The 25,634-nt window shown below is 44.1% G+C and overlaps 1 protein-coding gene across 3 annotated transcripts in view; it reads left to right on the forward strand.

Moving 5' to 3' along the window:
* The window catches only part of IFT52 (intraflagellar transport 52), a 56,420-nt gene that overhangs the window by 17,294 nt on the left and 13,492 nt on the right, over positions 1–25,634 (forward strand). For 2 of the 3 annotated variants that reach the window (XM_016937943.3, XM_001149852.5), the window contains exons 7-10: positions 5,720–5,846; positions 10,816–10,902; positions 12,730–12,798; positions 15,829–15,983. In XM_016937943.3, coding sequence (XP_016793432.1) covers positions 5,763–5,846; positions 10,816–10,902; positions 12,730–12,798; positions 15,829–15,983 — 395 coding nt within the window. In that variant the 5' untranslated portion in view covers positions 5,720–5,762. Of the gene's footprint in view, positions 1–5,719; positions 5,847–10,118; positions 10,232–10,815; positions 10,903–12,729; positions 12,799–15,828; positions 15,984–25,634 lie in introns of those variants that run through there. The other variant, XM_054674774.2, reaches the window with a different exon arrangement.

Below are 25,634 nucleotides of genomic sequence, written 5' to 3' on the forward strand. Positions count from 1 at the left end.
CAGAGGGAGACCGTGGAAAGAGAGGGAGAGGGAGACCGTGGGGAGAGGGAGAGGGAGTGGGAGTATTTTTTAGGGTAAATTTCTCAGCATTGAAATTTCTGGGTCAGAGGTCTTCCAACAGATGGGTTACCAAATGTAATGTGTTACCAGATGTCTCTCAGGGAGGTGGTACCACTTACAGTCCCTATGAGCACACACCTTTTTCCTCTCTTGCCAGCATGGAGTATTCTAGTAAACATCATATCTCTTTCTTTTAATTTGCATTTTTTTAAATTATTAGTGCATAGGATGACCTTTAAAGTCTATTGGCTGATTGTATTTCTTCTGTGAACTTCATGTTCATTGCTTTTTGGCCATTTTTCAATTGATGGTTTGTCTTTTTGCATTCATTTATAATACCTCTGTACTTTGAAATATTTTACCCAATAAAAATTGACATTCTTATGTAGTTAAAGCATGTTACAAAGTTTTAGTAGTGAAAATAATGTGGTCCGGGTACCGTGGCTCACCCCTATAATCCCAACACTTTGGGAGGCTGAGGCAGGCAGATCACTTGAGCTCAGGAGTTCAAGACCAGCTTGGGCAACATGGCGAAACCCTGTCTTTACAAAAAAATAAAAAATTTAGCCGGTCGTTGGTGGCTCACACCTGTATTCCCAGCTACGCAGGAGACTGAGGCTGGAGAATTGCTTGAGCCCAGGAAGCAGAGGTGGCAGTGAGCCGAGATCGCGCCGCTGCACTCCAGCCTGGGTGACAGATGAGACTCTGTCTCAAAAAATATGTAAATAAAATGAAATTTAAAAATAAAATAATGTGATTGGCTGTGTGCAGTGGCTCACACCTATAATCCCAGCACTTTGGGAGGTCGAGATGGGCCAATGGGTTGAGGCTAAGAGTTCAAGACCAGTCTGGGCAACATAGTGGGACCCTGTCTCTACAAAAAAAAAACCCTGAAAATTAGCCATATGTGGTGGCACACACCCATTGGCCCAGCTACTCTGGAGGCTGAGGCAAGAGGATTGCTTGGACCCAGAAGGTTGAGGCTGCAGTGAGCCGTGATCATGCCACTGTACTCCAGCCTGGGTGACAGAGCAAGACTATCTCAAAAAAATAATAAAATGTGGTCATAGTTCAGAAATAGTTTTAAAAAAATAAATAATACAGATTAAAATTAGACCAAAAACATATATGGAGGGTGGGGATTATTTGTGTATAGTAAAAGTGGCATTTCAAATATTAGAGATGGATGGCATAATTCTGGGTAAACATTTGGAGAAATAGTTTCATTTTCATACCACACCCCAAAATGTATTCTGGATAGGCTAAAATTTTTAATATTAAAAATGAAAGCATATGCCGGACGCGGTGGCTCACGCCTGTAATCCCAACACTTTGGGAAGCCGAGGTGGGCGGATCACCTGAGATCAGGCGTTCAAGACCAGCCTGACCAACATGGTGAAACCCCATCTATATTAAAAAAAAAAACAAATTTAGCCAAGGATGGTGGCGGGCACCTGTAATCTCAGCTACTCAGGAAGCTGAGACAGGAGAATCACTTGAACCTGGGAGGCGGAGGTTGCATTTAGCCGAGATCACACCATTGCACTCCGGCCTGGGCAACAGGAGCGAAACTCCGTCTCAAAAAAAAAAAAAAAAAAAAAAAAAATTAGCCTGTCGTGGTGATGCATGCCTGTCATCCCAGCTACTTGGGAGGCTGAGGCAGGAGAATTGCTTGAACCCAGGAGGCAGAGGTTGCCGTGAGCCAAAATCGCACCACTGCACTCCAGCCTGGGCAACAGAGCAAGACTCCGTCTCGAAAAAATAAAATAAAATAAAATAAAATTAAATTAAATTAAATTTTAAAAGAAAGCATAGAAGTACTTAAAGAAGCCCAGGTACGATGGCTCATGCCTGTAATCCCAGCACTTTGGGAGACTGAGGCAGGCAGATCACCTGAGGTTAAGAGTTCAGGACCAGCCTGGCCAACCCCCATCTCTACTAAAAAATACAAAACTTAGCCAGACGTGGTGGCACAAGCCTGTAATCCCAGTTACTCGGGAGGCTGAGGCAGGAGAATTGCTTGAACCCGGGAGGCGGAGGGTGCGATGAGCCGAGATTGCACCACTGCACTCCAGCCTGGGCGACAGAGCGAGACACCAATGCAAAAAAAAAAAAAAAAACCTTAAAAAAAATAAGTGAATATTTTAAATTCTTGGAGTAGGGAAGACCTTTCTTAGTAGAAACAAAGTAAAGTCATAAGGGGGAATATGTATAGCAATATAATTCACAGAGTTAATATTTTTGACTGTCAAGAATCAATCTAGGCTGGGCACGGTGACTCACGCCTGTAATTCCAGCACTTTGGGAGGCTGAGGCGGGCAGATCACGAGGTCAGGAGATCAAGACCATCCTGGATAACACGATGAAACCCTGTCTCTACTAAAAACAAAACAAAACAAAATTAGCCAGGCGTGGTGGCGGGCACCTGTAGTCCCAACTACTCGGGAGGCTGAGGCAGGAGAATGGTGTGAACCCGGGAGGCGGAGCTTGCAGTGAGCCAAGATCACGCCACCGCAATCTAGCCTGGGCGACAGAGCGAGACTCCGTCTCAAAAAAAAAGAAAAAAAAAAAAGGAATCAATCTAATTATTTCACTTTGTGTCAGCTTATCCAACTGGTATAGGTAAAAGAACTGTAGACTTGGAATTAGAAGGAATTGTTAGAAGTTCCTGATTCCCTCTCTTACTTGCCAAGGGTGACCCAAGGCATAGTAACTGTTAGTGTCTGTTTCCCTATCTGTGTAGTGGGGATAATGTTAACCTTACAAAATTGTTGGAAAATTTCAGTAAGGTGATATTTGTGAAAGTGCTTTGTAAAGTTGAAAGCCTAGTGCCCTACCTGTTGTTGCGTTATGACTTTGTAATTAATTATAGTGAAGGGAATATGTCTAGTTGTTCCTTTCCTGGATTATCCAGGAAACAGCTTCCTGGTAGGCTTTGAGGTATGGGCTAGTCCTGCTTCTTGCTTTGAAGTATCTTTGCCTGTTGGAGTCTCAGATTCTCCTTTATCCTTATTTCCTGTTATGTCCCTTCTCCCTTCTCTCACTCTGCTGTAGCCACACTGACTTTGTTTCAATCCTTAAATAAGTGAAGCTTGTATTCATCTTAGGGACTTTACACAAGCTATTCCGTCTTTTAGGAAAACTCTTTCTGAAACTTTTCACTGAGCTAATCTTATTCATTCACATGGTTTGGAAAGTTCTGTTTTAGGGATGGGTGTTTAAGTTTATACTTAGTCTTATCAAAATGTCAGTCTCATTTTTTTTTTTTTTTGGAGACAGAGTTTCGCCCAGGCTGGAGTGCAATGGCACCATCTCATCTCACTGCAACCTCCACCTCCTGAGTTCAAGCAATTCTCCTGACTCCCGAGTAGCTGGGATTACAGGTGCCCGCCACCACACCCGGCTAAGTTTTGTATTTTGAGTAGAGACAGGGCTTCACCATGTTGGCCAGGCTGGTCTTGAACTCCTAACCTCAGGTTAGTCTGGCCTAGTCTCATTGATTTTTTTAGTAGTAATAAAAGAAATACAGGAGTGTAAATAATAGCAAATAGGCCGGTCACAGTGGCTCACACCTGTAATCCCAGCAGTTTGGGAGGCTGAGGCGGGTGGATCACCTGAGGTCAGGAGTTTGAGACTAGCCTGACCAACATGGTGAAACCCCATCTTTACTAAAAATACAAAAAGTAGCCGGGCGTGGTGGTGCACACCTATAATCCCAGCTGCTCGGGAGGCTGAGGCAGGGGAATTGCCTGAACCCAGGAGGCAGAGGTTGCAGTAAGCTGAGATCACGCCATTGTACTCCAGCCTGGGTGATAAGAGCAAAACTCCATCTCAAAAAAAAATAATAATAATAATAATAATAGCAGATAGTTTTTATCTTGCTACTCAAGTGTCCGTTCTCCCTTATGCCTTGAGAATCATCTTCCATTGATTGCATTTTGGGAAAATGTGGGGGATAGATGTGCATTGACCTCCATATGACTATTTCTCCCACCTACTTTTTCTTCCTCCATGGACAACTGCTTGTTTTCTTCTGCTTCTGGCCCAGAGATCATGGGCTGTAATCCACCTTGCTGGGATACTGCTGGAGTAAGGGTAGAAGGTGGAGTTTGGAGAAGGTGGGCCAAGTACCACTTCTCTTTCATAGTATGACAACAAAAGTCATAGGGTAGATGAGATTTTACTGAAGGAATGGGGAAGATTAACACCAGAGGGAGGCCGGGCCCGGTGGTTTATGCTTGTAATTCCAGCACTTTCGGAGGTCAAGGTGGGCGGATTGCCTGAGCTCAGGAGTTCAAGACCAGCCTGGGCAACATGGTGAAACCCCGTTTCTACAAAAAATATAAAGATTAGTAGGTGTGGTGGCATGCACCTGTGGTCCCAGCTACTCAGGGCACTAAGGCAAGAGAATCGCTTCAGCCCAGGAGATTGAGGCTGCAGTGAGCCATGTTCATGCCACTGCGCTCCAGCCTGGGCAACAAAGTGAGATCCTGTCTTAAAAAACAAAACAAAACAATCAAACAAAAACACTAGAGGGAAATAATTTTAAACTTAAGCCAAAAAGAATTTTTGTTGTCTAAAGAAAAAGGGAAATTAAAATCTCTATGAGGAACCCCTCATGGGTGCTTCCCCTATACCCCCTCCCCCAGTTTCTAACCTTATGCTCTGGTGTTGAGATCTGTGTTTCTCTCCATTCTGAGAGCACTTCCTTCAAGCTTTGCAGAGCTCCATCTTTGAGTAAAACCCTAGCCCCTCCTACATGGGTTGGCTTCACCCCAGAATCTGTACCCCACCTTTGCTCCTCTATCCCACACCCTCTCCAGGAGTACATTGCCCCAGGTCAGACCAATTCACTCTAGATAATCTAAGACAAGTCTTTGTTAGGACAGTGGAGAGTAGAGGAGGGACTCCAAAGCAGATCTGTGTAGAAGTGTCCATTGTAGCGTATATTTATGCCTCTGTTCATGTGACATTTAACTGGTAACATACCCATCCAGTGACATACATTAATTCTTAGAGATAGCACTAGCCAAACCTAAGGAAGAAGAACGTATTTACCACTAAGATATAGTTATGCAGAGCAGCTTGAGTTCAGTTCTTGGATGAGGCCCCATCCTCTTCCTCCTCCCTCCATCAGGGGCTTCTTTAGTTCTCCCAGTTACAGTCATTTACACTTTCCTGTTAATTTACTTTCATGTTTTTTAAAATGCTTTATTAAATGTGTAGCTAGAGTTGTCCCAGTTTTTAAGTTAACAAACCAAAGCTTAGAAAAAATTTTTTGTTTGATAATGAATCAAAGAGTGTTACTCGGCTGAGCACCGTGGCACACGCCTGTAATCCCAGCACTTTGGGAGGCCAAGGCGGGCAGATCACTTGAGGCCAGGAGTTCACGACCAGCCTGGTCAACATGGTAAAACCCTGGCTCTACTAAAAATACAAAAATTAACTGGGCGTGATAGCAGGCACTGAGGCTGCAGAACAGCTTAAACCTGAGAGGCGGAGGTTACAGTGAGCCAAGATGGCACCACTGCACTGCAGCCTGGGTGACTGAGTGAGACTGTTTCAAAAAAGAGTGTTACTCAAGAAACATTGAGATTATTTTCAGAATTTTTGTATTCATGTTTTTAAAATTTGAATGTGTTTCTTTAATTTCTTACAGGGCTCTCACCTTTGTGTATCCTTTTGGTGCCACATTGAGTGTCATGAAACCAGCAGTGGCGGTTCTGTCTACAGGTTCTGTCTGCTTCCCACTTAACAGACCCATTTTGGCTTTCTATCACTCAAAGGTACAGCTTTTCTTAGATATGGGTATAGATGTTATTTTTATTGTTGAAATAATAAAAACCACCTTACCATTTCCAGAAGGCTTTTATATGTTTTCTCACTGGTCTTCCTGCCAGTCCTGCAAAGTAGTATTTCAGCTATATACATTTTGCTTATGGGGAAACAGTGGATTGTCCAGTAATTGATGAAGTTAAGGCCTAAACCTAGCTCTTATTATTCTAAACCCAAAGCTTTTCCACTGTAGCATGAGGCTACCTGTATTATAACTTTTTTTTTTTTTTTTGAGATGGAGTCTCACTCTGTTGCCCAGGCTGGAGTGCAGTGGTGCAATCTTGGCTCACTGCAAGCTCCACCTCCCGGGTTCACGCCATTCTCCTGCCTCAGCCTCCCGAGTAGCTAAGACTACAGGCACCTACCACCACGCCCAGCTAATTTTTTGTATTTTTAGTAGAGACAGGGTTTCACCATGTTAGCCAGGATGGTCTCGATCTCCTGACCATCCTGCCTCGTGATCCACTCGCCTTGGCCTCCCGAAGTGCTGTATTATAACTTTTAAAATAACTTTTTTTTTTTGATCCCATGGCAGCATATTGATGAAAATAACTTTTAATCCTGTCTGTGACTATGGGCTGTCACCCTCAGTGTAAAGAGAATACATTCAGGAACAGATGGAGTTAACATATTACACAAAATAGCACAGAATTATGTTGCTGTTAGTTTATACTAGGAAAATATATCAGAAAACTATTTTTCCAGTTATTTTCCTAGAGACCCCATAGAAATGTGGGCACAGCTAGTCCCAGGCAGTGACCCAACATCCTACTGTCTTTCTTTTTCTTTTTTTTTTTTTTTTTGAGATGGAGTCTCACTCTGTTGTGCAGGCTGGAGTACAGTGGCATGATCTTGGCTCACTGCAACCTCCGCCTACCAGGTTCAAGTAATTCTCCTGCCTCAGCCTCCCAAGTAGCTGGGATTACAGGTGCCTGCCACCAAGCATGGCTAATTTTTGTATTTTGGGGAGAGATGGAGTTTCACTATGTTGGCCAGGCTGATCTCGAACTCCTGACCTCAAATGATTCACCCACCTTGGCTTCCCAAAGTGCTGGGATTACAGGCATGAGCTCTGTTGCCCAGGTTGGAGTGCAGTGGCGCAATCTTGGCTCACTGCAATCTCTGCCTCCCGCCTCAGCCTCCCAAGTAGCTGGGATTACAGGCCTGCACCACCACACCCTGCTAATTTTTGTATTTTAGTAGAGATGGGGATTTACCATGTTGCCCAGGCTGGTCTTGAACTTCTGAGCTCAGGCAATCCCCCCCACCTCGGCCTCCCAAAGTGCTGGGATTACAGGCATGAGCCACTGTGCCCAGCCCCCACTGCGTTTTAATTCACATTTTGCTGAATTTACCTTCATCTGCCCCCTAAGACAGAATTCACCAGCTGATCTCCTAATTTTTTTTCTAGGGACCTAGGTGTCTCTAGCTCTGAACAATCCTATTTTTCTTTGTGGTACCTAGGAATTACCTTTCCCTTCTTATTTAAAAGCTCTCGGGCTGGGCGTGGTGGCTCACACCTGCAATTCCAGCACTTTGGGAGGCCAAGGTGGGTGGATCACTTGAGGTCAGGAGTCCAAGACCAGCTTGGCCAACGTGATGAAACCCCGTCTCTACTAAAAATACAAAAATTGACCAGGCGTAGTGGCTCACGCCTGTAATCCCAGCACTTTGGGAGGCCAAGGCAGGTGGATCACGAGGTCAGGAGATTGAGACCATCCTGGCCAACATGGTGAAACCCCCTCTCTACTAAAATTACAAAAATTAGCTGGGCGTGGTGTGGTGGCACGTGCCTGTAATCCCAGCTACTCAGGAAGCTGAGGCACGAGAATCGCTTGAACCCAGGAGGTTGCAGTGAGCCGAGATTGTGCCACTGCACTCCAGCCTGGAGGCAGAGTGAGACTCTGTCTCAAAGAAAAAAAAAAATATTGAAAAATTAGCCAGGCACGGTGGCAGGCTTTGCAGCATTTGCTTTTAACCTGGTACAAATCAGAGTTTTTTTTTTTTTTTACCAATTTTTTAAAAATTTATGGAATGTGTGTATTTATGTCTCTTGACATCTCTGGCTTAGTATAATTCTTTTCCTGGGGAAGTTATAACTATGCCTGTTCCCTGTATGTGATGTAGCTAAAAAAAACCGATTTCATTTTGTATTTTTACTATTGAACTGGTTTTCTCATTACAAAAGTAATAATGTGCTCATTGTTGGGCTGGGTGTGGTGGCTCACAACTGTAATCCCAGCACTTTGGGAGGTCAAGGCGGGCAAATCACTTGAGGTCAGGAGTTCGAGACTAGCCTGGCCAACATAGTGAAACCTTGTCTCTACTAAGAATACAAAAATATTAGCCCAGCATGATGGTGAGTGCCTGTAATCCCAGCTACTCCAGAGACTGAGGCAAGAGAATCACTTGAACCCTGGAAGCGGAGGTTGCAGTGAGCCAAGATCATGCCACTGCACTCCAGCCTGGGCAGTGGAGCAAGACACTGTCTCCAAAAAAAAAAAAAAAAAAAGTAATATTGTAGAAATGTTACAATAATTGTAGAAAAAATGAACAATACAGAGATAAAGCAGAAGAAAAAAACTCCCCCATCGCACTACTCCAAGACTCTAAGACAGCCCAGGTTGACATATTATTCACTTTCTCCTACTTTTGCTTTGCCTTATTTTTATTTATTTGCCTCGTAAGCTTTAAAGTAGGATAGCAATATAATTTATAGTATAGGTCAGGCATGGTGACTCATGCCTATAATCTTAGCACTTTGGGAGGTTAAGGAGGTAGGATCACTTGAGGCCAGGAGTTTGATACCAGCCTTGGCAACATAGCAAGACCTGTCTCTACGAAAAAGTTAGCTGAGTGTGGTGTTATGCTCCTGTAGTCCTGGCTACTTGGGAGGCTGAGGCAGGAGGATCACTTGAACCCAGGAGTTCGAGGCTACAGTGAGCCATGATTGTGCCACTGCACTCCAGCCTGGGAGACAGAGTGAGACCCTATCTCTAAAAATGGGAAAAAAATTATAGTATACTTTTTTTTAACCGAATGATGTGTTGGAAGCATTTTCCCATGTTACTGAAAACCCTTTATAATATGAAATTTAACTGCTGAAGAAGGTTGCATCATTCTGAATTACTTTTTTGTGAACATTTGGATTTATTTCTAATTTTTTGTGACTATAACTACACAACTGGGCATAGAATTTTTTATGTTTCAGACTGCTTTTGTTGCATATGTTAATAGTTTCAGCAACAATGTGTGAAAGAACTTATTTCACTAAAATTTGACTAGCGCTGTTTATATAGTATTTTCATATTTATTTATCTGATAGGAAAAAGTACTTTGTTTTTATTTGTTAAAAGTTACAAGTATTGAAAATTTTTCTTATTAACCAGTCATTATTTTATGACTCTCTCATGCTTGTGCCTTAGTTTTCTGGTTTTTTTTTTTTTGAGACGGAGTCTCACTCTGTCGCCCAGGCTGGGGTGCAGTGGTGCGATCTTGCTTCACTGCAACCTCCGCTTCCCAGATTCAAGTGATTCTCATGCCTCAGCTTCCTGAGTAGTTGGGATTACAGGCATGCACCACCATGCCTGACTAATTTTTGTATTTTTAATAGAGACGGAGTTTGGCCATCTTGGCCAGGCTGGTCTCGAACTCCTGGCCTCAAGTGATCCACCCGCCTCGGCCTCTTAAAATGCTAGGATTACAGGCATGAGCCACTGCGCCCAGCCTTGCCTTAGCTTTCTTTGAGACTGAGTCTTACTCTGTTGCCCAGGCTGGAGTGCAGTGGCGTGATCTCAGCTCGCTGCAACCTCGCCTCCCAGGTTCAAGCAATCCTCCCGCCACAGCCTCCCAGGTAGCTGTGGGAGTACAGGCGTGTGCCACCAACCCCAGCTAATTTTTGTATTTCTAGTGGAGACAGGGTTTTGCCTCCCATGTTAGCTAGGCTGGTCTTGAACTACTGATCTCAGGGTGATCTGCCCACCTTGGCCTCCCAAAGTGCTGGGATTACAGGCGTGAGCCACTGCACTCAGCCTGCTTTAGCTTTCTATTTGGATCTTACTTAAATACTTTTTTTTTTGGTACCCATAGGTATCTTTAATTGTACAGACTGTCTTTGAGTTTATCTTTTTTCCCTTTAAAATTATGATCTTCGTTTATAAGATAAACAACAATGGGAAAATGCTGTAGAACCAATTTAATTTTTTTTTTTTTTTAATTTTTAGAGACAGGGTTTCCCAGGCTGGAGTGCATGGTGCAGTCATAGCTCATTGTAACCTCGAGCTCCTGGGCTCAAGTGATTCTCCTGCCCCAGCTTCCCAAGTAGCTAGGACTACAGGTATGCCTCACCACACCCAGCTAATGTAGAATTAATTTATGTTAGTTTTCGTTAAAGCCAAAAAAAAAATACAGAAGTACCTAAAATGAGAGGCAGGTTAAAGTGTAGTAGTTATTATAGTTGGTCTTTCTTTTTTTTGTTTTTTGAGATGGAGTCTCGCTCTGTTGCCCAGGCTGGAGTACAGTGGTGCGATCTCAGCTCACTGCAACCTCCGCCTCCTAAGTTCAAGCGATTTCCCTGCCTCAGCCTCCCGAGTAGCTGGGACTACAGGCACATGCCACCACACCTGGCTGATTTTTTTTATTTTTAGTAGAGACGGGGTTTCACCATGTTGGCCAGGCTGGTTTTGAACTCTCAACCTCAGGTGATCCGCCTGCCTCGGCCTCCCAAAGTGCTGGGATTACAGGCTGAGCCACTGCGCCTGGCCTATAGTTGGTATTTCTAAACTTTAAAATCTGGGTGTGAATTGGCACTCTTCAGTATATAAGACAGTTGCTAGCATGATTCTGATAAGTGTCTGGGGACTAGGATACATGAGATGCACTTTCGGATTTGAGTATCTGACCCTGCTTTGTCATCAATAGAACCAAGGTGGGAAGCTGGCAGTGCTTGGTTCATGTCACATGTTCAGTGATCAATATTTGGACAAAGAAGAAAACAGCAAAATCATGGTAAGCTTTTTCTTTTGTCATATTAATGTACAATGTGTATTATTTTCATGTCATTTAAAAAAATACTGGTAAGTTTATTTGCTCATTTAAAAGCAGCTACTCAGAACCCATTATATGCCAGGCACTGAGAATACAAAGTTGAGTCAGGCATAGTCCCAGTCCCTGCTTTGGAAAAGTTTGTAATACACTGAGAGAGAGAGAGACAAATTAGTAAACCCGAAGGGTGTTTCTGAGCATGTCAGGTGGGGTGGGAGCTGAGCCTGGAGAAGCGGAGAGGAACAGGCTCAATAGCAGTATCACGTGTAAGGCCAAGGAGCTTGAACTTGATGCTGAAAGCCACAGGGAGCCCTTGGGTTTTCAGCAGCCTTGAGCATAGCCAGATCTGTGTTTCTTCTTTTTTTGTTGTTGTTGTTTATGAAAGAACTTCTAGAATGTTTTGGAAAGATTCTTCTGTCAGTTGTGTGGAAAGTGGAAAGGAGGAGGCAGCCTAGAGCCAATTAGGAAGGTGGTGGTGTCACCAGGCAAGGAGAAATGGGGACCTGAATTACGGGAGTCAAGGTGTGAGTGGAGAGGAGGGGCTGGTAGGAATGGGAATTAGGAAAGGCTCTGTAGAGGACTACTCACTGACTGATGTGGCAAATAAAGTAAAGGCATTGCAGTTTTGTCAAAAAAATGCCAAGGGAACATGTCTTGCGGAAGATGGCAGAGTAGGGAAGCACATGTCTGCACAGCATGTGCCAGAGCTGTCCATTGGTGATTCCAGTGAGAGAAAGAAACGCCTTATAATTGTTATATTGGGAGATTGATAAAGATCTTATTTCTGTGGAATTTACATGAAGTTTCAATGTCTCTAGACACATTATGGGAGATCTAGATATTCTACTTTTTTTTTTTTTTTTTTTTTGACATGGAGTCTCTGTCTGTCACCCAGGCTGGAGTGCAATGGCACCATCTCAGCTCACTGCAACCATCGCCTCACGGGTTCAAGCGATTCTCCTGCCTCAGCCTCCTGAGTAGCTGGGATTATAGGTGTGCGCCACCACACCAGGCTAATTTTTGTATTTTTAGTAGAGATGAGGTTTCACTATGTTGGCCAGGCTGGTCTCGAACTCCTGACTTCAGGTGATCCACCCGCCTCAGCCTCCCGAAGTGCTGGGATTACAGCTTGAGCCACCACACCCGGCCTAGGTATTCTTCTTTTCAAAAGTTTTAATTTCAGACTGTCATCACAGTAAATAGGGATTAATTCAGGATTGTGAACAAAGGTTAATAAATTTTAGCTTGTGGTTAGAGGTTAGAGTGCTTAAAGATACATTATAAATTTCTGATAATAAAAGTTGCATTATGCTGGTCATGGCAGCTCATGCCTGTAATCCTACCACTTTGGGAGGCCGAGACAGGTGGATCACCTGCGATCAAGAATTTGAGGCCAGCCTGACCAACATGGTGAAACCCCATCTACTAAAAATACAAAAATCAACCAGGCCTGGTGGCAGGCACCTGTAATCCCAGCTACTCAGGAGGCTGAGACAGGAGAATCGCTTGAACCCGGGAGGTGGAGGTTGCAGTGAGCCAAGATTGCGCCACCACACTCTAACCAGGGCGACGGAGCGAGACTCTGTCTCAAAAAAAAAAGGTGCATTAGGGTGAAGAAAACCTTTGAGTTCTCATATGATTGCATCAAGACAAGGCTGGCTACCCTTTTCTGAATCACTGGTTTAATCTTTTTTCCTTTATCATTCTTCTTGATTTAATTCTCTAGTCCTGACCTTCAGCTTTTTCAAATAACCAACTGTCCTAATTATATACTTTTTTTTTTTAATTTAGGATGTTGTTTTCCAGTGGCTCACGACAGGAGACATCCACCTAAACCAGATTGATGCTGAGGACCCAGAGGTAGACACCGAATTATTAGAAACTTTTAAATGAAAAATGAGTCCAGCTTCTCAGTACCACTTCTCACAGCTCAAAAGGAACACATGACTGTCTTACCTCATCTGTAAGACAGATGGAACGAAGGAATGATTTGGGGGAGATGAAGGCCATACTGTAAAAAATAAGTCAATAAACAATATATGTAATTAATCATAGAATTAATTGGAGGGGGAGCATACATACATACAGTATGTATATAAATTAGAATTTAAATTATGGGCACTCTGGCCCAGACTTTCAAAATGAGCATCTGCAGAAAAATACTTTTTTCAGAAATCTGAAATTTTCTCATAAAGAAACAAAGAGTATCAGAATTTATGTTGTAAACTATAATTTTGTTGCCTTTAGATTTAACAGTTCTAAAGGCATTATAATAATATTCATCAGACAAGGGAAAGTGGTGAAACCAGCACAGTGAAATCACCACCGGCTCTTGGACCTTATACAGGTTCTTTCTGACCATTTTTCATCCTAGTTTTCTTTATTAAAAAAAATTATTTTATTGTATTTATTTTTTGAGATGGAGTCTCGCTCTGTCGCCCAAGGCTGTAGTGTAGTGGCACAATCTCAGCTCACTGCAACCTCTGTCTCCTGGGTCCAAGCGATCCTTCTGCCTCAGCCTCCTGAGTAGCTGGGATTACAGATGTGAACCACCATGCCTGACTAATTTTTGTATTTTTAGTAGAGGCAGGGTTTCACCATTTTGGCCAGGCTGGTCTCAAACTCCTGACCTCAAGTGATCCACCTGCCTCAGCTTCCCAAAGTTCTGGGATTACAGGCGTGAGCCACTGGGCCCAGCCTTCTAGTTTTCTTATCTGTGAACAGGGAACACTAATACCTGTGTTCTCTGCCTCACAGGATGGTTGTGTGGGCTAAGTTAATAGATGGTAATGTGTCAGGCATTGTATGCCATATACTTCCACATAAGTCATCTTATTTAATCCTCATAACTGCCCTGGGAGGCACGTGGTCTTATTCTCATTTTATAGATGAGGAAACTGAAATCCTTCAAGATTGCAGTGTGTTCAAATGGCAGGCAAGTGCAGAGCCAGGATCCAAATCCAGGTCTCCTAATTCAAACTGCACTTACTCTACAATTGTTTCTCTATTTCTTAAACTCTGAAATGTCAGGAAAATGATTTCCTGGCCATTGGTCATAGGAGGTAGGTGAGAAGACAGTCGAAGATGGCTGTCCACTGACTGCTTCCTCCCTCACCTAGGGACATGGCTTCTCAGAGACTGATTTGGGTTAGGAAACAGGAGAGCTGCATGTCTAAAATATTTCCTTATGTGGAAACATTAAGCATGTGGATATTTTGCTTCATTATTTAAGTGTAATATATTTAACCACTCTCGGCCGGGCGCGGTGGCTCACGCCTGTAATCCCAGCACTTTGGGAGGCCGAGGCGGGCAGATCACGAGGTCAGGAGATGGAGACCATCCTGGCTAACACAGTGAAACCCCATTTCTACTAAAAATACAAAAAAAAAATTAGCCGGGCGTGGTGGCAGGCGCCTGTAGTCCCACCTACTCGGGAGGCTGAGGCGGGAGAATGGCATGAACGCAGGAGGCAGAGCTTGCAGTGAGCCAAGAGCATACCACTGCACTCCAGCCTGGGCGACAGAGCGAGACTCGTCTCAAAAAAAATAATTTTTTATACATATATATATTCTATATTTATATTTATATATATTTTATATGTAAATATAAATATATACATATTTTATGTAAATATGAATATATACATATTTTTATGTGTAAATATAAATATATACATATTTTTATGTGTAAATATAAATATATACATATTTTTATGTGTAAATATAAATATATACATATTTTTATGTGTAAATATAAATATATACATATTTTTATGTGTAAATATAAATATATACATATTTTTATGTGTAAATATAAATATATACATATTTTTATGTGTAAATATAAATATATACATATATTTAACCACTCTCCTGTTGGCAGGCATTTATGTTTTCCTGGTCTTTTACTAGTCCACAGCATGTGTCATGACTGAGGGCTCTCAGCAATGCTGGAGGGATGTCCTTGGCTAGGGGAGAAGGACTGGGATCTAGTGTACCAGTGGAGGAACTGTCTGTACTGGTGTCACAGGTGCTCTGGCATGTATCAGGAGGAAAGAAGCAGATAGGGCCTGGATGCTAGGGGGTGGGCACATGTTATGGTGGGAGCTTGTGGACTTTCTTTCATGATTTCCTCTATTTTCTTACTAAAATAGAAAATAAGGTCATTGCTAAAATGGTGAAAGGGAAAACCAATTTTTTTGTTTTGAGACAAAGTCTTACTGTGTCACCCAGGCTGGTGTGCAGTGGTTTGATCACGGCTCACTGCAGTGTTGACCTCCTGGGCTCAGGTGATCCTCCCACCTCAGCCTCCTAAATAGCTGAGACTACAGGCACACACCACCATGCTCAGCTAAATTTTTTTGTATTTCTGTAGTGACAGGGTTTTGCCATATTGCCCAGGCTGATCTCCAACTCCTGGGCTCAAGCGATCCACTCACCTCAGCCTCCCAAAGTGTTGTAGGTGTGAGCCACTGCACCCAGCTGGGAAAATCATTTTGATGGCTGAACTGACAAAAGGGAATTATTATCTAGAAGAATGGGAAAGTGAGTACACTACGGAGATGTAGTTGATTGCTGAGCGCTCAAGATCAGAGATGAAATTAAAAGACCAGTTGATAGGGTTGTATGTTTCTCCAGCTGTTTTCAGCCATGTGAGTACTGGTGTAATTGGAGATTTGGATTTAGCCAGTGCTGGGGTTTAGCCAAGTGAGTTTTGTTCCTCTTTGCACATAAATTGGCTTATTTAAGGTTTAGTGTCAGTGATCATGAACAGTAAAATTTCTTGGCAAGAGAATATAAATGTTGCAGATTTAGACCTGAGACAGTGGAGACTTGACAGAATAAATGCTTGCTCTTGCTGTGCTAAAAGGAACCCTCTTGTGGCTTTCAGATTTCTGACTACATGATGCTGCCCTACACAGCCACCCTATCAAAGCGGAATCGAGAGTGTCTCCAGGAGAGTGATGAGATCCCAAGGGACTTTACCACCCTCTTTGACCTGTCCATCTTCCAGCTGGATACCACCTCCTTCCACAGCGTCATCGAGTCAGTACCTGTGGGCCTCTGAGCCACACTGCACTCCATTCTGAGTGTTTGGTTTGGAAACATGAACCTGGGAACGGGAATTAGGGTCACAGTAAATGTGGCATGCAGAACATGTTCTCAGATCTATGATGAGGTCAACAAAGAAACTGGGCTGGGCATGAGGGGTTGATGTAGAGGAACTGCCAGAGGTTATTAGCCCCTGCGTGTTCCAGATTCTGGACCAGGCATTTAGCATGACCAGCTTGTTTCATTTTGCCCCAGACTTCTGGTTTTAGCACAGAGAGTCCCAAGTCCCAGGAAAATGGAGTCCCAAGTCCCTCAGTAAATGGAGATGGTGGTCACCTCATTTCTCTCTGGGTATCTGGGCAACTGGTAATGCTATTAACTGGCACTTAGAATGCAGGAAAAGGAATGATAAATGGGCTGTGTTCTGGGCACTCTCAGTCTAGTGCGGATGTGCAGGTGGAACTACAAGTTTAAAGATGAAAAGATCTGTAAAGCCGTTAGGGAAGCCGTGGGATGGGATGAGGACATCAGGGACAGCACAAGAATGGGAATTGGCCTTGAGACAGGACCTCACAGCTGTCAGTGCTTGAGAGGCAGGAGAAGAAGAGGGCCAAAGACAGAAGCTGGGGAAAAGCAGTTAAAAGTACAGGACAGCGGGCAGCATCCTGAAGGCAAAGGAGGAGGAAATGACACAGAAGCAGAGGGGTTCAGAAAGGGGCCAGGGCTCATCTTCACTGTTTCTAACCTGAATTTTGCCCAGGGAGAAAATTGTTTAGCTTGTCTTCCTTTCTCACCCCCGTGTATCCGGAGAGCAAGAGCCATGTCTTATCAACCTGGAATCCTCATTGCCTAAGACCCAGAGCCCAGCACATCCTGGGCATTTGGGGGATGTTTGTGAAATTAGCATGCTGCCATTCTCCCTGTGCCTTGCTTATACATCCACTCAGCAAGTATTTGTGGCACAACTACTGTTCCAGGATCTTGGGATGCTTCAGGGACCTCAATAATGAAAATCTTTGCCCTTTTGAAGTTTATTATCTAGCAAAACAGACAGGCATCAAGACATTTCTATATGTGTGATGTAAATTAAAGAATATGTTAGAAGATGATTACATACGTCAAGCAGAGTACTGGGGTAGGGGAGTGCCAGGCACATTGCATTTTTAATAGGGTGTTCAGGCCAGGCGTGGTGACTCACACCTGTAATCCTAGCACTTTGGGAGGCCAAGATGGGAAGATCACGAGGTCAGGAGTTCGAGACCAGCCTGGCCAACATGGCGAAACCCCGTCTCTACTAAAAATACAAAAATTAGCTGGGCACGGTGGTGGGCACCTGTAATCCCAGCTACTCAAAGGCTGAGGCAGGAGAATCGTTTGAACCCAGAAGGCAGAGATGGCGGTGAGTCAAGATCATACCATTGCACTCCAGCCTGGGTGACGGGAAGACTCCATCTCAAAAAAAAAAACAGGGTGATCAGGATGGCTTCATTGAAAAGGTTAGATATTTGAGGAAAAACCTGAAGGAGGTAAAGAATTTAGCCTTGTGGCTATCTGAGGGAAGAGTATTCTGGGCAGAGGAAACAGCCAGTCCTAAGACTGCAAGACGGAGGAATGCCTGATACATTCAAGGAAGAGCAACAAGGCCATTGTGGCCACTGCAGAGTGAGTAGGGGTGAGAATGGTGGGAGATCAGGCCTGGCCTACTTTTTTGCCTCTGTAAGGACTTCCTTGGCTTTCACTCTGGGTGAAAAGAGGAGCCACTGAGAGTTCTGAGCAGAGGTATGGCATAATGACTTCCTTATATCCCGAACGTCAAGGAGCAAGAATGGAGGTAGGGCCTGAAGGGAGCGGTCACAGTAACTCAGGCATGAGTTACTTGGGAGGCTGAGGTGGGAGGATTGCTTGAGCCCCAAAGGTTAAGGCTGCAGTGACCCGCTCCAGCCTGGTCAACAGAGAGAGATCTTGTCTCCGAAAAAAAAAAAAAAAAAAAAAAAGTTGCAATAACTGAGTTGAGAAAGACTGCGAGTAGATTTTGCAGGAAGAGCAGAAGTTCAGTTTGAAGTATATGGAGTTGAGATGTCAATTAGGTATCCAGATGATGTTTAGTAGCAGTTTTATATTTTAACCTGGTGGTCAGAAGAGATATCTGAGCTGCACATTTAATTTGGGAGTTTGGGGGCACATCTGTACTTCATCTAAAGCATACATCTTTTCCTTTTTTTTTTTTTTTTGGAGACAGAATTTCACTGTTTTTGCCCAAGCTGGAGTGCAGTGGCGCAATCTCTGCTCACTGCAACCTCTGCCTCCCAGGCTCAAGCAATTCTCCTGCCTGAGCCTCCTGAGTAGCACCACCATGCCCAGCTATTTTTGTATTTTTAGTAGAGTCGGGGTTTCACCATGTTGGCCAGGCTGGTCTCGAACTCCTAACCTCGGGTGATCCACCTACCTTGGCCTCCCAAAGTGCTGGGATTAAAGGCATGAGCCACAGCACCTGGTCCTATTTTCAAATCTATAAAATCAGGATGAATCTTTTTTCTTATTTTTTGCCTTTTTTTCTTTCTTTTCCTTTTTTTCTGTTTTTCAGGATGAATCTTAACAATAGATGATGTATGAGTTTAATTAGCATTTTTTTTATTTCAATGGACCATAAATTATGATGCATCTTACCTTTGGTGGATTCTTAGATTTGATGAAATATGGTAGATAGTATGTAAAGCCATGTGACTGGATGAGCTCACAAAATGTTAAAAGTGTTGATAGAGAAGAAAAAAGGACCATCTATTGAGCCCTGGGGCACCCCAGAGTTTAGAATTTAGGAAGAAACAGAAAAGCCAGCTGGGCACGGTGACTCAACGCCTGTAATCCCAGCACTTTGGGAGGCCGAGGTGGGTGGATCACTTGAGGCCAGGAGTTTGAGACCAGCCTGGCCAACATGGTGAAACCCCATCTCTACTAAAAATAGAAAAAAAGTAGCTAGGCATGGTGGCACACGCCTGTAGTCCCAGCTACTCGGGAGGGTAAGGCAGGAGAGTCACTTGAACCCGGGAGGCAGAAGTTGCAGTGAGCCAAGAACACACCACTGGACTCCAGCCTGGGCAACAGAGCAAGACTCCATCTCAGAAAAAAAAAAAAGAAAGGAAGAAATAGAAAAGCCAAAAGAAGAGATGGAAAAGCACCAGCGAGTGTGAGATGAAGAAAATCAAGTGCATGGTATTCTGAGAGCCAAGCAAAGAAAGTCTGTCAAGATGGAAAGGGTAATCAGCAGTGTCAGATACTTCTGATGGGTCATAAAAAATGAGGGTTGAGAATTTATCATTGGATTTAGCAACATGGAGGTAACTGGTGATCTAGACAGGGTCTTTTTTATGACATGGTGAGGGTGAAAGCTCATTTGAAATTGGTTTAAGAGAGAATTGGACATAGCAAACATAGATAGCTCTTTTATGGTATTTGCTACAGAGAGGAACAGAGCAGGGGCAAGGGCCAGGGTCAGTAACTAGCTGGAGGAAGTAAGGTCAAGAAGGTGTTTTTTGGGTGGAAGAAGTCACAGGATATTTTTATACTGGTGGGAATGTTCCAGTAGAGAGAAAAATGGATAATGTAGGAGAGAGCGAGGAAAATGGCTGGCGTGAAACACGAGAGTAAGCAAGAGACAATGGGAAAGGGGGTTTGGTAAGTTGTCTTAGCTCTTTTTCTTTTTTTTGAAGACAGGTTTCACTCTTGCCCGGGCTGGTCTGGAACTCCTGGGCTCAAGCAGTCCTCCCACGTTGGCCTCCCAAAGTATTGGATTATAGATGTGAGCCACCATTCCCAGCCTGGCCTTCGCTTTTATTTTTATTATGTCATATATATATAGAGAGAGAGAGAGAGTTTTTTTTTTTTTTTTTTTTTTTTTTTGAGATACAGTCTCACTCTTTACCCAGGCTGGAGTGCAGAGGCACGATCTCGGCTCACTGCAGCCTCCGCCTCTCAGGTTCAAGTGATCCTCCTACCTCTCAGCCTCCATAGTAGCTGGGACTACAGGCGTGCACCACCACACCTGGCTAATTGTTGTATTTTTAGTAGAGACGGGGTTTCACCATATTGGTCAGGCTGGTCTCAAACTCCTGACTTCAAGTGATCCACCTGCCTCATCCTCCCAAAGTGCTGAGATTACAGGCATGAGCCACCACGCCCGGCCCAGTCTTAGCTTTTAGACAGAAGCATGGATCATTCAGTTGGTACCCTGACTGGGGCTGCTGCCTTTCTTTCAGAGATGCCCTGCTCAGAGGGGAGGAATCTAGAGAGGCAGTCTGGCTACAGTGGTTTTGTGGCGCTGCAGTTGGCTCCACCCAGTTCAGACTTCCCAGCAGCTTTGTTTACGCTGTAAAGGGAAAATCGCCTACTCAAGCACAGATGGGAAACATGGGTGCAGACTCTGGTGGATGAGAAAAGTTGTTGATTGAAGATTGTGGAAGTTCTCAGGGCTTCAGTCCTTTTGATGAAATAGGAAACAAGATCATCAGTTAAAAATTACCAAAGAAGCCGGACATGATGGCTCACGCCTGTAATCCCAGCACTTTGGGAGGCCGAAGCGAGCGGATCACGATGTCAGGAGTTTGAGACCAGCCTGGCCAGTATGGTGAAACCCCGTCTCTACTAAAAACACAAAAATCAGCCGAGCTTGGTGGTGCGCGCCTGTAGTCCCAGCTACTCGGGAGGCTGAGGCAGAAGAATCTCTTGAACCTGGGAAGCAGAGGTTGCAGTGAGCCGAGATCGCGCCACTGCATTCCAGCCTGGGCGACAGGCAGAGCGAGACTCCATCTCAAAAAAAAAAAATTGCCAAAGAGATAGTGGAGATTTAGGAGAGAAGGCATATATTAGGCCTCTAGGGTAGTGGGAGAGGGAGTAGACAAGGTTTCTGTAGAAGGATTTGCCAATCCCACGGGAGGTTAGAGGTTTTGGATCTAACTACAAACCAGTAGAGTGGTATGTTTTCCTCCAAACTTGTTTAGCTGTGTAGCTGCAGGCAGAGTGGGCCCAGACATGGATTTAACTATTGTGATTTTGTCAAGCAAGTAGTATAAAGAGGAAGGGGCAATATCTTTTGTAAATGCCCAGGAATTACTTAGTTGCATGTTTTAGTATAAACAGTAACTGCTATAATTGTGGTTTTAATTAGCTTATTTTGTAAAACCTTATACATCATATCCAAAAGCTCTGTTGTACGTTTTTGTTTTTTTGTTTTGTTTTTTATTTTTTTGAGATGGAGTCTTGCTCTGTCACCCAGGCTGGAGTGCAGTGGCGCCATCTCGACTCACTGCAAGCTCCGCCTCCTGGGTTCACGCCATTCGTCTGCCTCAGCCTCCCCAGTAGCTGGGACTACAGGCGCCTGCCACCACATCCAGCTAATGTTTTGTATTTTTAGTAGAGACAGGGTTTCACTGTGTTAGCCAGGATGGTCTCGATCTCCTGACCTCGTGATCTGCCCGCCTTGGCCTCCCAAAGTGGTGGGATTACAGGCGTCAGCCACCGAGCCCGGCCCCAACTTAAGTTTTACAGACATTGAACCCCCACTTTCTGCCAAGAGCCTGCAAATACTACCACATTTACCGTTTACAACAATTCTGAAAAGTAGAGAATAGCTCCATAGTTAACTTCTAAGAAGCTGAGGCTTGGGACAATTTGCTCTAAGTTAAACAGCTACTAATCAAGCCCTGACTAACAATTGTCTTTAGCTCCCCTCTCATCTCCCCTTCCTTCAATATTAATAACAACTAACATTTATGTACTTTGCATTATCATGTAACAACCACAGTGAGGCTGTTATCTCCATTTTACATCTGAGGACGCTGAGGCACAGAGAAATTAAGTGATTTGCTTGAAATCACACAACTAGTTTTCATTGGGACCTGAATTTGAAGCCAGGCAATTTTAACTCTGAATCTTGGAAGAAATTATCTGAAAATATGTTACTGTAGGAGGTGAGGGTGCTTTTAAGAAACACCAGGACCAAAGCCTTCAGAGCTACCAGGGCGTGACATCTGCATCACCCCTTCCACAGGTGACAGCCTGGTCACAAATCCTGTAGCTCCTGGCTGCATGTTTGGCTCTTAACTTGCTTGGTTTTGAGCTCTGGTGTTCTCTTCCTCCTCTGCAGCTCAGGGCTTTTCTTAGAATAAAAAAAGATACATCTGACCACTCCGCTAGCCAGTTGCAGTCTGACCAGCTTCTGCTGTTTTGGCCTAATTCTCCCCTGATATGTTTAAACCAGATCATTATGATAATTCTTCAGTGTTAAATGAAGGATTAATTGGAGCTGCCTAGTGTCTTAGTGTCAGCAGAGTCAAATAGTGGATGTTTCAGAGACTTAGACAACTCTTGTATTTGTCTTACATACCACAGCAGAGGCCAGCAGTTACTGGCTTCTGGTGTCTATATGGTAAGCTCAGATATTTTCATTTGCTAGTAACATCTTTCAATAGTTTGTCTTTTCTGAGTTAAAATTCAGTTAGGCTTTAAATATTTATTTCAACTACAGGGTGTTGCTCTGAAGTAATTTCATTTGTCCATTGGGTGTTTATCAATGCCTGTGGAGTATGAGGTAGAGGCAGATGGTGTGGAGTCCCTGCCCTTAGAGTTCATGGTCTGATGGGCTGGGGCTTGAAACATGGAGTGGTGAAAACGCAGTGCCAGAGGTCAGGCCATTCCCGAAAGATCTAGTTCAGCGCCATTTCACAGATTTATATTTAGCTTTTGCATCTGTTCTTCCCTTGGTTTTAAGATGAGTTTCTGCAGTCCCTTACCCGGTTCCCATCAAGCCATGTTGGCTAATGGTAGGAGGATAATTAGGGCAGGTGGTGAGCAGAGTGGAGGAAGGGAAGACTTAATGGGACAAAGCCTTTGCTCCAGCACAGTCAGCTCTCTCTGGGGACGGAAAGCGGAAATAAATTCACAGCTGGGATAGCCGAGGCTAGGACTCAGCAGCAGGATTCTTTGTGAGCAGGTAGTAAGAATTTTAGTTTAAAACTGCCCCTAGTCACTTTTGATTTTGGGGCGGACCAAAGTAAAGATTCTGGTTGGCAGAGATTGGCTACGTCTGAGTTCTGATCTTGCCTTTGTCCCATCTTAACCATATGATTTTGGGAAGCTACTGTTTATCATTCCTGTACCTCAGTTTCTTCTATAAGAGATTATCCACTTTCCACAGTTGTATTGAGGATTAAATAAGTTTAAGTGCCTAACACAGGGTTGGCATAATACATGGCATATAGCAGGTGCTTGATAAAAGTTATTTCTCTTCCCTCTGTGGAGATCTGTTGCTCAGTGCTAGGAAAGATTCTCCCCAAGCACCTGGAAATAGTGGAGGAGGTGACAGCAGTGAGCTCATTTAATCATCTTTCTGCAGTCACAGACCTCACTCATAGAAAAAAGCTGCCATGATCTTTGTCCACTCATTGGCATTTGGTTTTCTAGCTTAACTTTGAAGGGCTACAAATATATGTACAATTTAAACTGGATGACAATATTTTACTTTGCCTCTTCCCCAGAAAAGTTTAGCCAGCTTAAAAAATTGCATACAATGCAAAAGGATAACATGAATGTTTGAGAGAATGAAGGCAAAGGAGAAGCCACAATAGAAAAATAATGCAGGGGTAAGATGAGCTCAGCCCTGTGGGCTCGCTGCTAACACTGATCCTCTGCTGGAGTCACTCTGGCTGGCCTGCTATTCTGTGAAAATGCCGGGCACCCTTCTGCCTGTTCTTGCTCTTGCCTCTGCCAGGGACACTTTTGAAGATAACTGTGTGACTTCCCCCCTCCCTCACTCAGGGCTCTTCTGACAAGCCACATTCCCTGACTCTGCCCCTTCCCTGTCTCTTTCTCCTCTGATTTGTCTTTTTTTTTTTTTTTTTTTAAGACAGAGTTTCGCTCTTGTTGCCCAGGCTGGAGTGCAACGGCACGATCTCCGCTCACCACAACCTCCGCCTCCTGGGTTCAAGCAATTCTCCTGCCTCAGCCTCCTGAGTAGCTGGGATTACAGGCATGCACCACCACACCTGGCTAATTTTGTATTTTTAGTAGAGACGGGGTTTCTCCATGTTAGTCAGACTGGTCTTGAACTCCCAACCCCAGGTGATCCGCCTGCCTCAGCATCCCAAAGTGCTGGGATTACAGGCGTGAGCCACTGCGCCCAGCCTATTTGTCTTCTTAATATTTATCAGTTCCTGACATCTTTTTTTTTTCTTTTTCTGAGACAGAGTCTTGCTCTGTCTCCCAGGCTAGAGTGCAGTGGTGCAGTCTCGGTTCACTGCAACCTCCGCCTCCCGGGTTCAAGCAATTCTCCTGCCTCATCCTCTTGAGTAGCTGGGATTACAGGCACGCGCCACCACGCCCAACTAATTTTTGTATTTTTAATAGAGACGGGGTTTCACCATGTTGGCCAGGCTGGCCTCCAACTCCTGACCTCAGGTGATCCACCCACCTCAGCCTCCCAAAGTGCTGGGATTACAGGCATGAGCCCCCGCACTCAGCCAGTTCCTGACATCTTACTAGTTTTTTTGTTTAGTGTGTGCCTCCCCTCCCCCTACAATGTAAGTTCCGTGATGGCCTGCCTTGGCATCTTCTTTTACTGTTGCTGTACTCCTCATGTGTAGAACTGCCTGGTACATAGTGGATATTCAGTAATTATTTGTTGAGTGAGCACGCAGAAGTGCATATCATACAGATCTGTTTACTTGCCAGAAACAGATTTCAGATTTGACTCCTATCTCTTAATGGTGAAAAGAAATAAAAAAAACACAGGAGTTGCAAGATTCACTGTGTCCATCAGGCAAAACAAAAAGCTTATTTAGGAGAAACCTGATACGAAACTTCAAAGAAATGTTTCTTTTCAGTTCTCAATGAGTAATAATGTATGATACGGTAGAGAAGATTCCTGAAAGGATCATTACATTATTTATAACAACACATTTTGTCTCTTTTTAATTTGGACTTTATTGTATTCATAGCTTTAACTTTTTAAAAGTCAAAATTGGCCGGGCTTGGTGGCTCACACCTGTCAATCCCAGCACTTTGGGAGGCCGAGGTGGGTGGATCACCTGAGGTTGGGAATTCGAGACCAGCCTGACCAACATAGAGAAACCCCGTCTCTACTAAAAATACAAAATTAGCCGGGCATGGTGGCGCATGCCTGTAATCCCAGCTACTCAGGAGGCTGAGGCAGGAGAATTGCTTGAACCCGGAAGGCGGAGGTTGCGGTGAGCCGAGATCGCGCCATTGTCCTCCAGCCTGGGCCACAAGAGCGAAACTCCGTCTCAAAAAAAAAAGGTCAAAATTATTTATCTTTCAAATCATGTATTAACTATTATTTGTAATCCACTATGATTAAGACAGAATTTGGGGCTGGGCACAGTGGCTCACACCTGTAATCCCAGCACTTTGGAAGGCTGAGGCGGGTGGATCACGAGGTTAGGAGTTCGAGACCAGCCTGTCCAACATGGTGAAACCCCATCTCTACTAAAAATACAAAAATTTGCTAGGCATGGTGGCACGCATTTGTAGTCCTAGCTACTCGGGAGGTTGAGGCAGGAGCATCGCTTGAACCCGGGAGGCAGAGGTTGCAGTGAGCTGAGATTGCACCACTGCACTCCAGCCTGGGCGACAGAG

This window comes from Pan troglodytes, chromosome 21, assembly GCF_028858775.2.
Source record: "Pan troglodytes isolate AG18354 chromosome 21, NHGRI_mPanTro3-v2.0_pri, whole genome shotgun sequence".
In the NCBI taxonomy this organism is placed as follows: Eukaryota; Metazoa; Chordata; class Mammalia; order Primates; family Hominidae; genus Pan; species Pan troglodytes.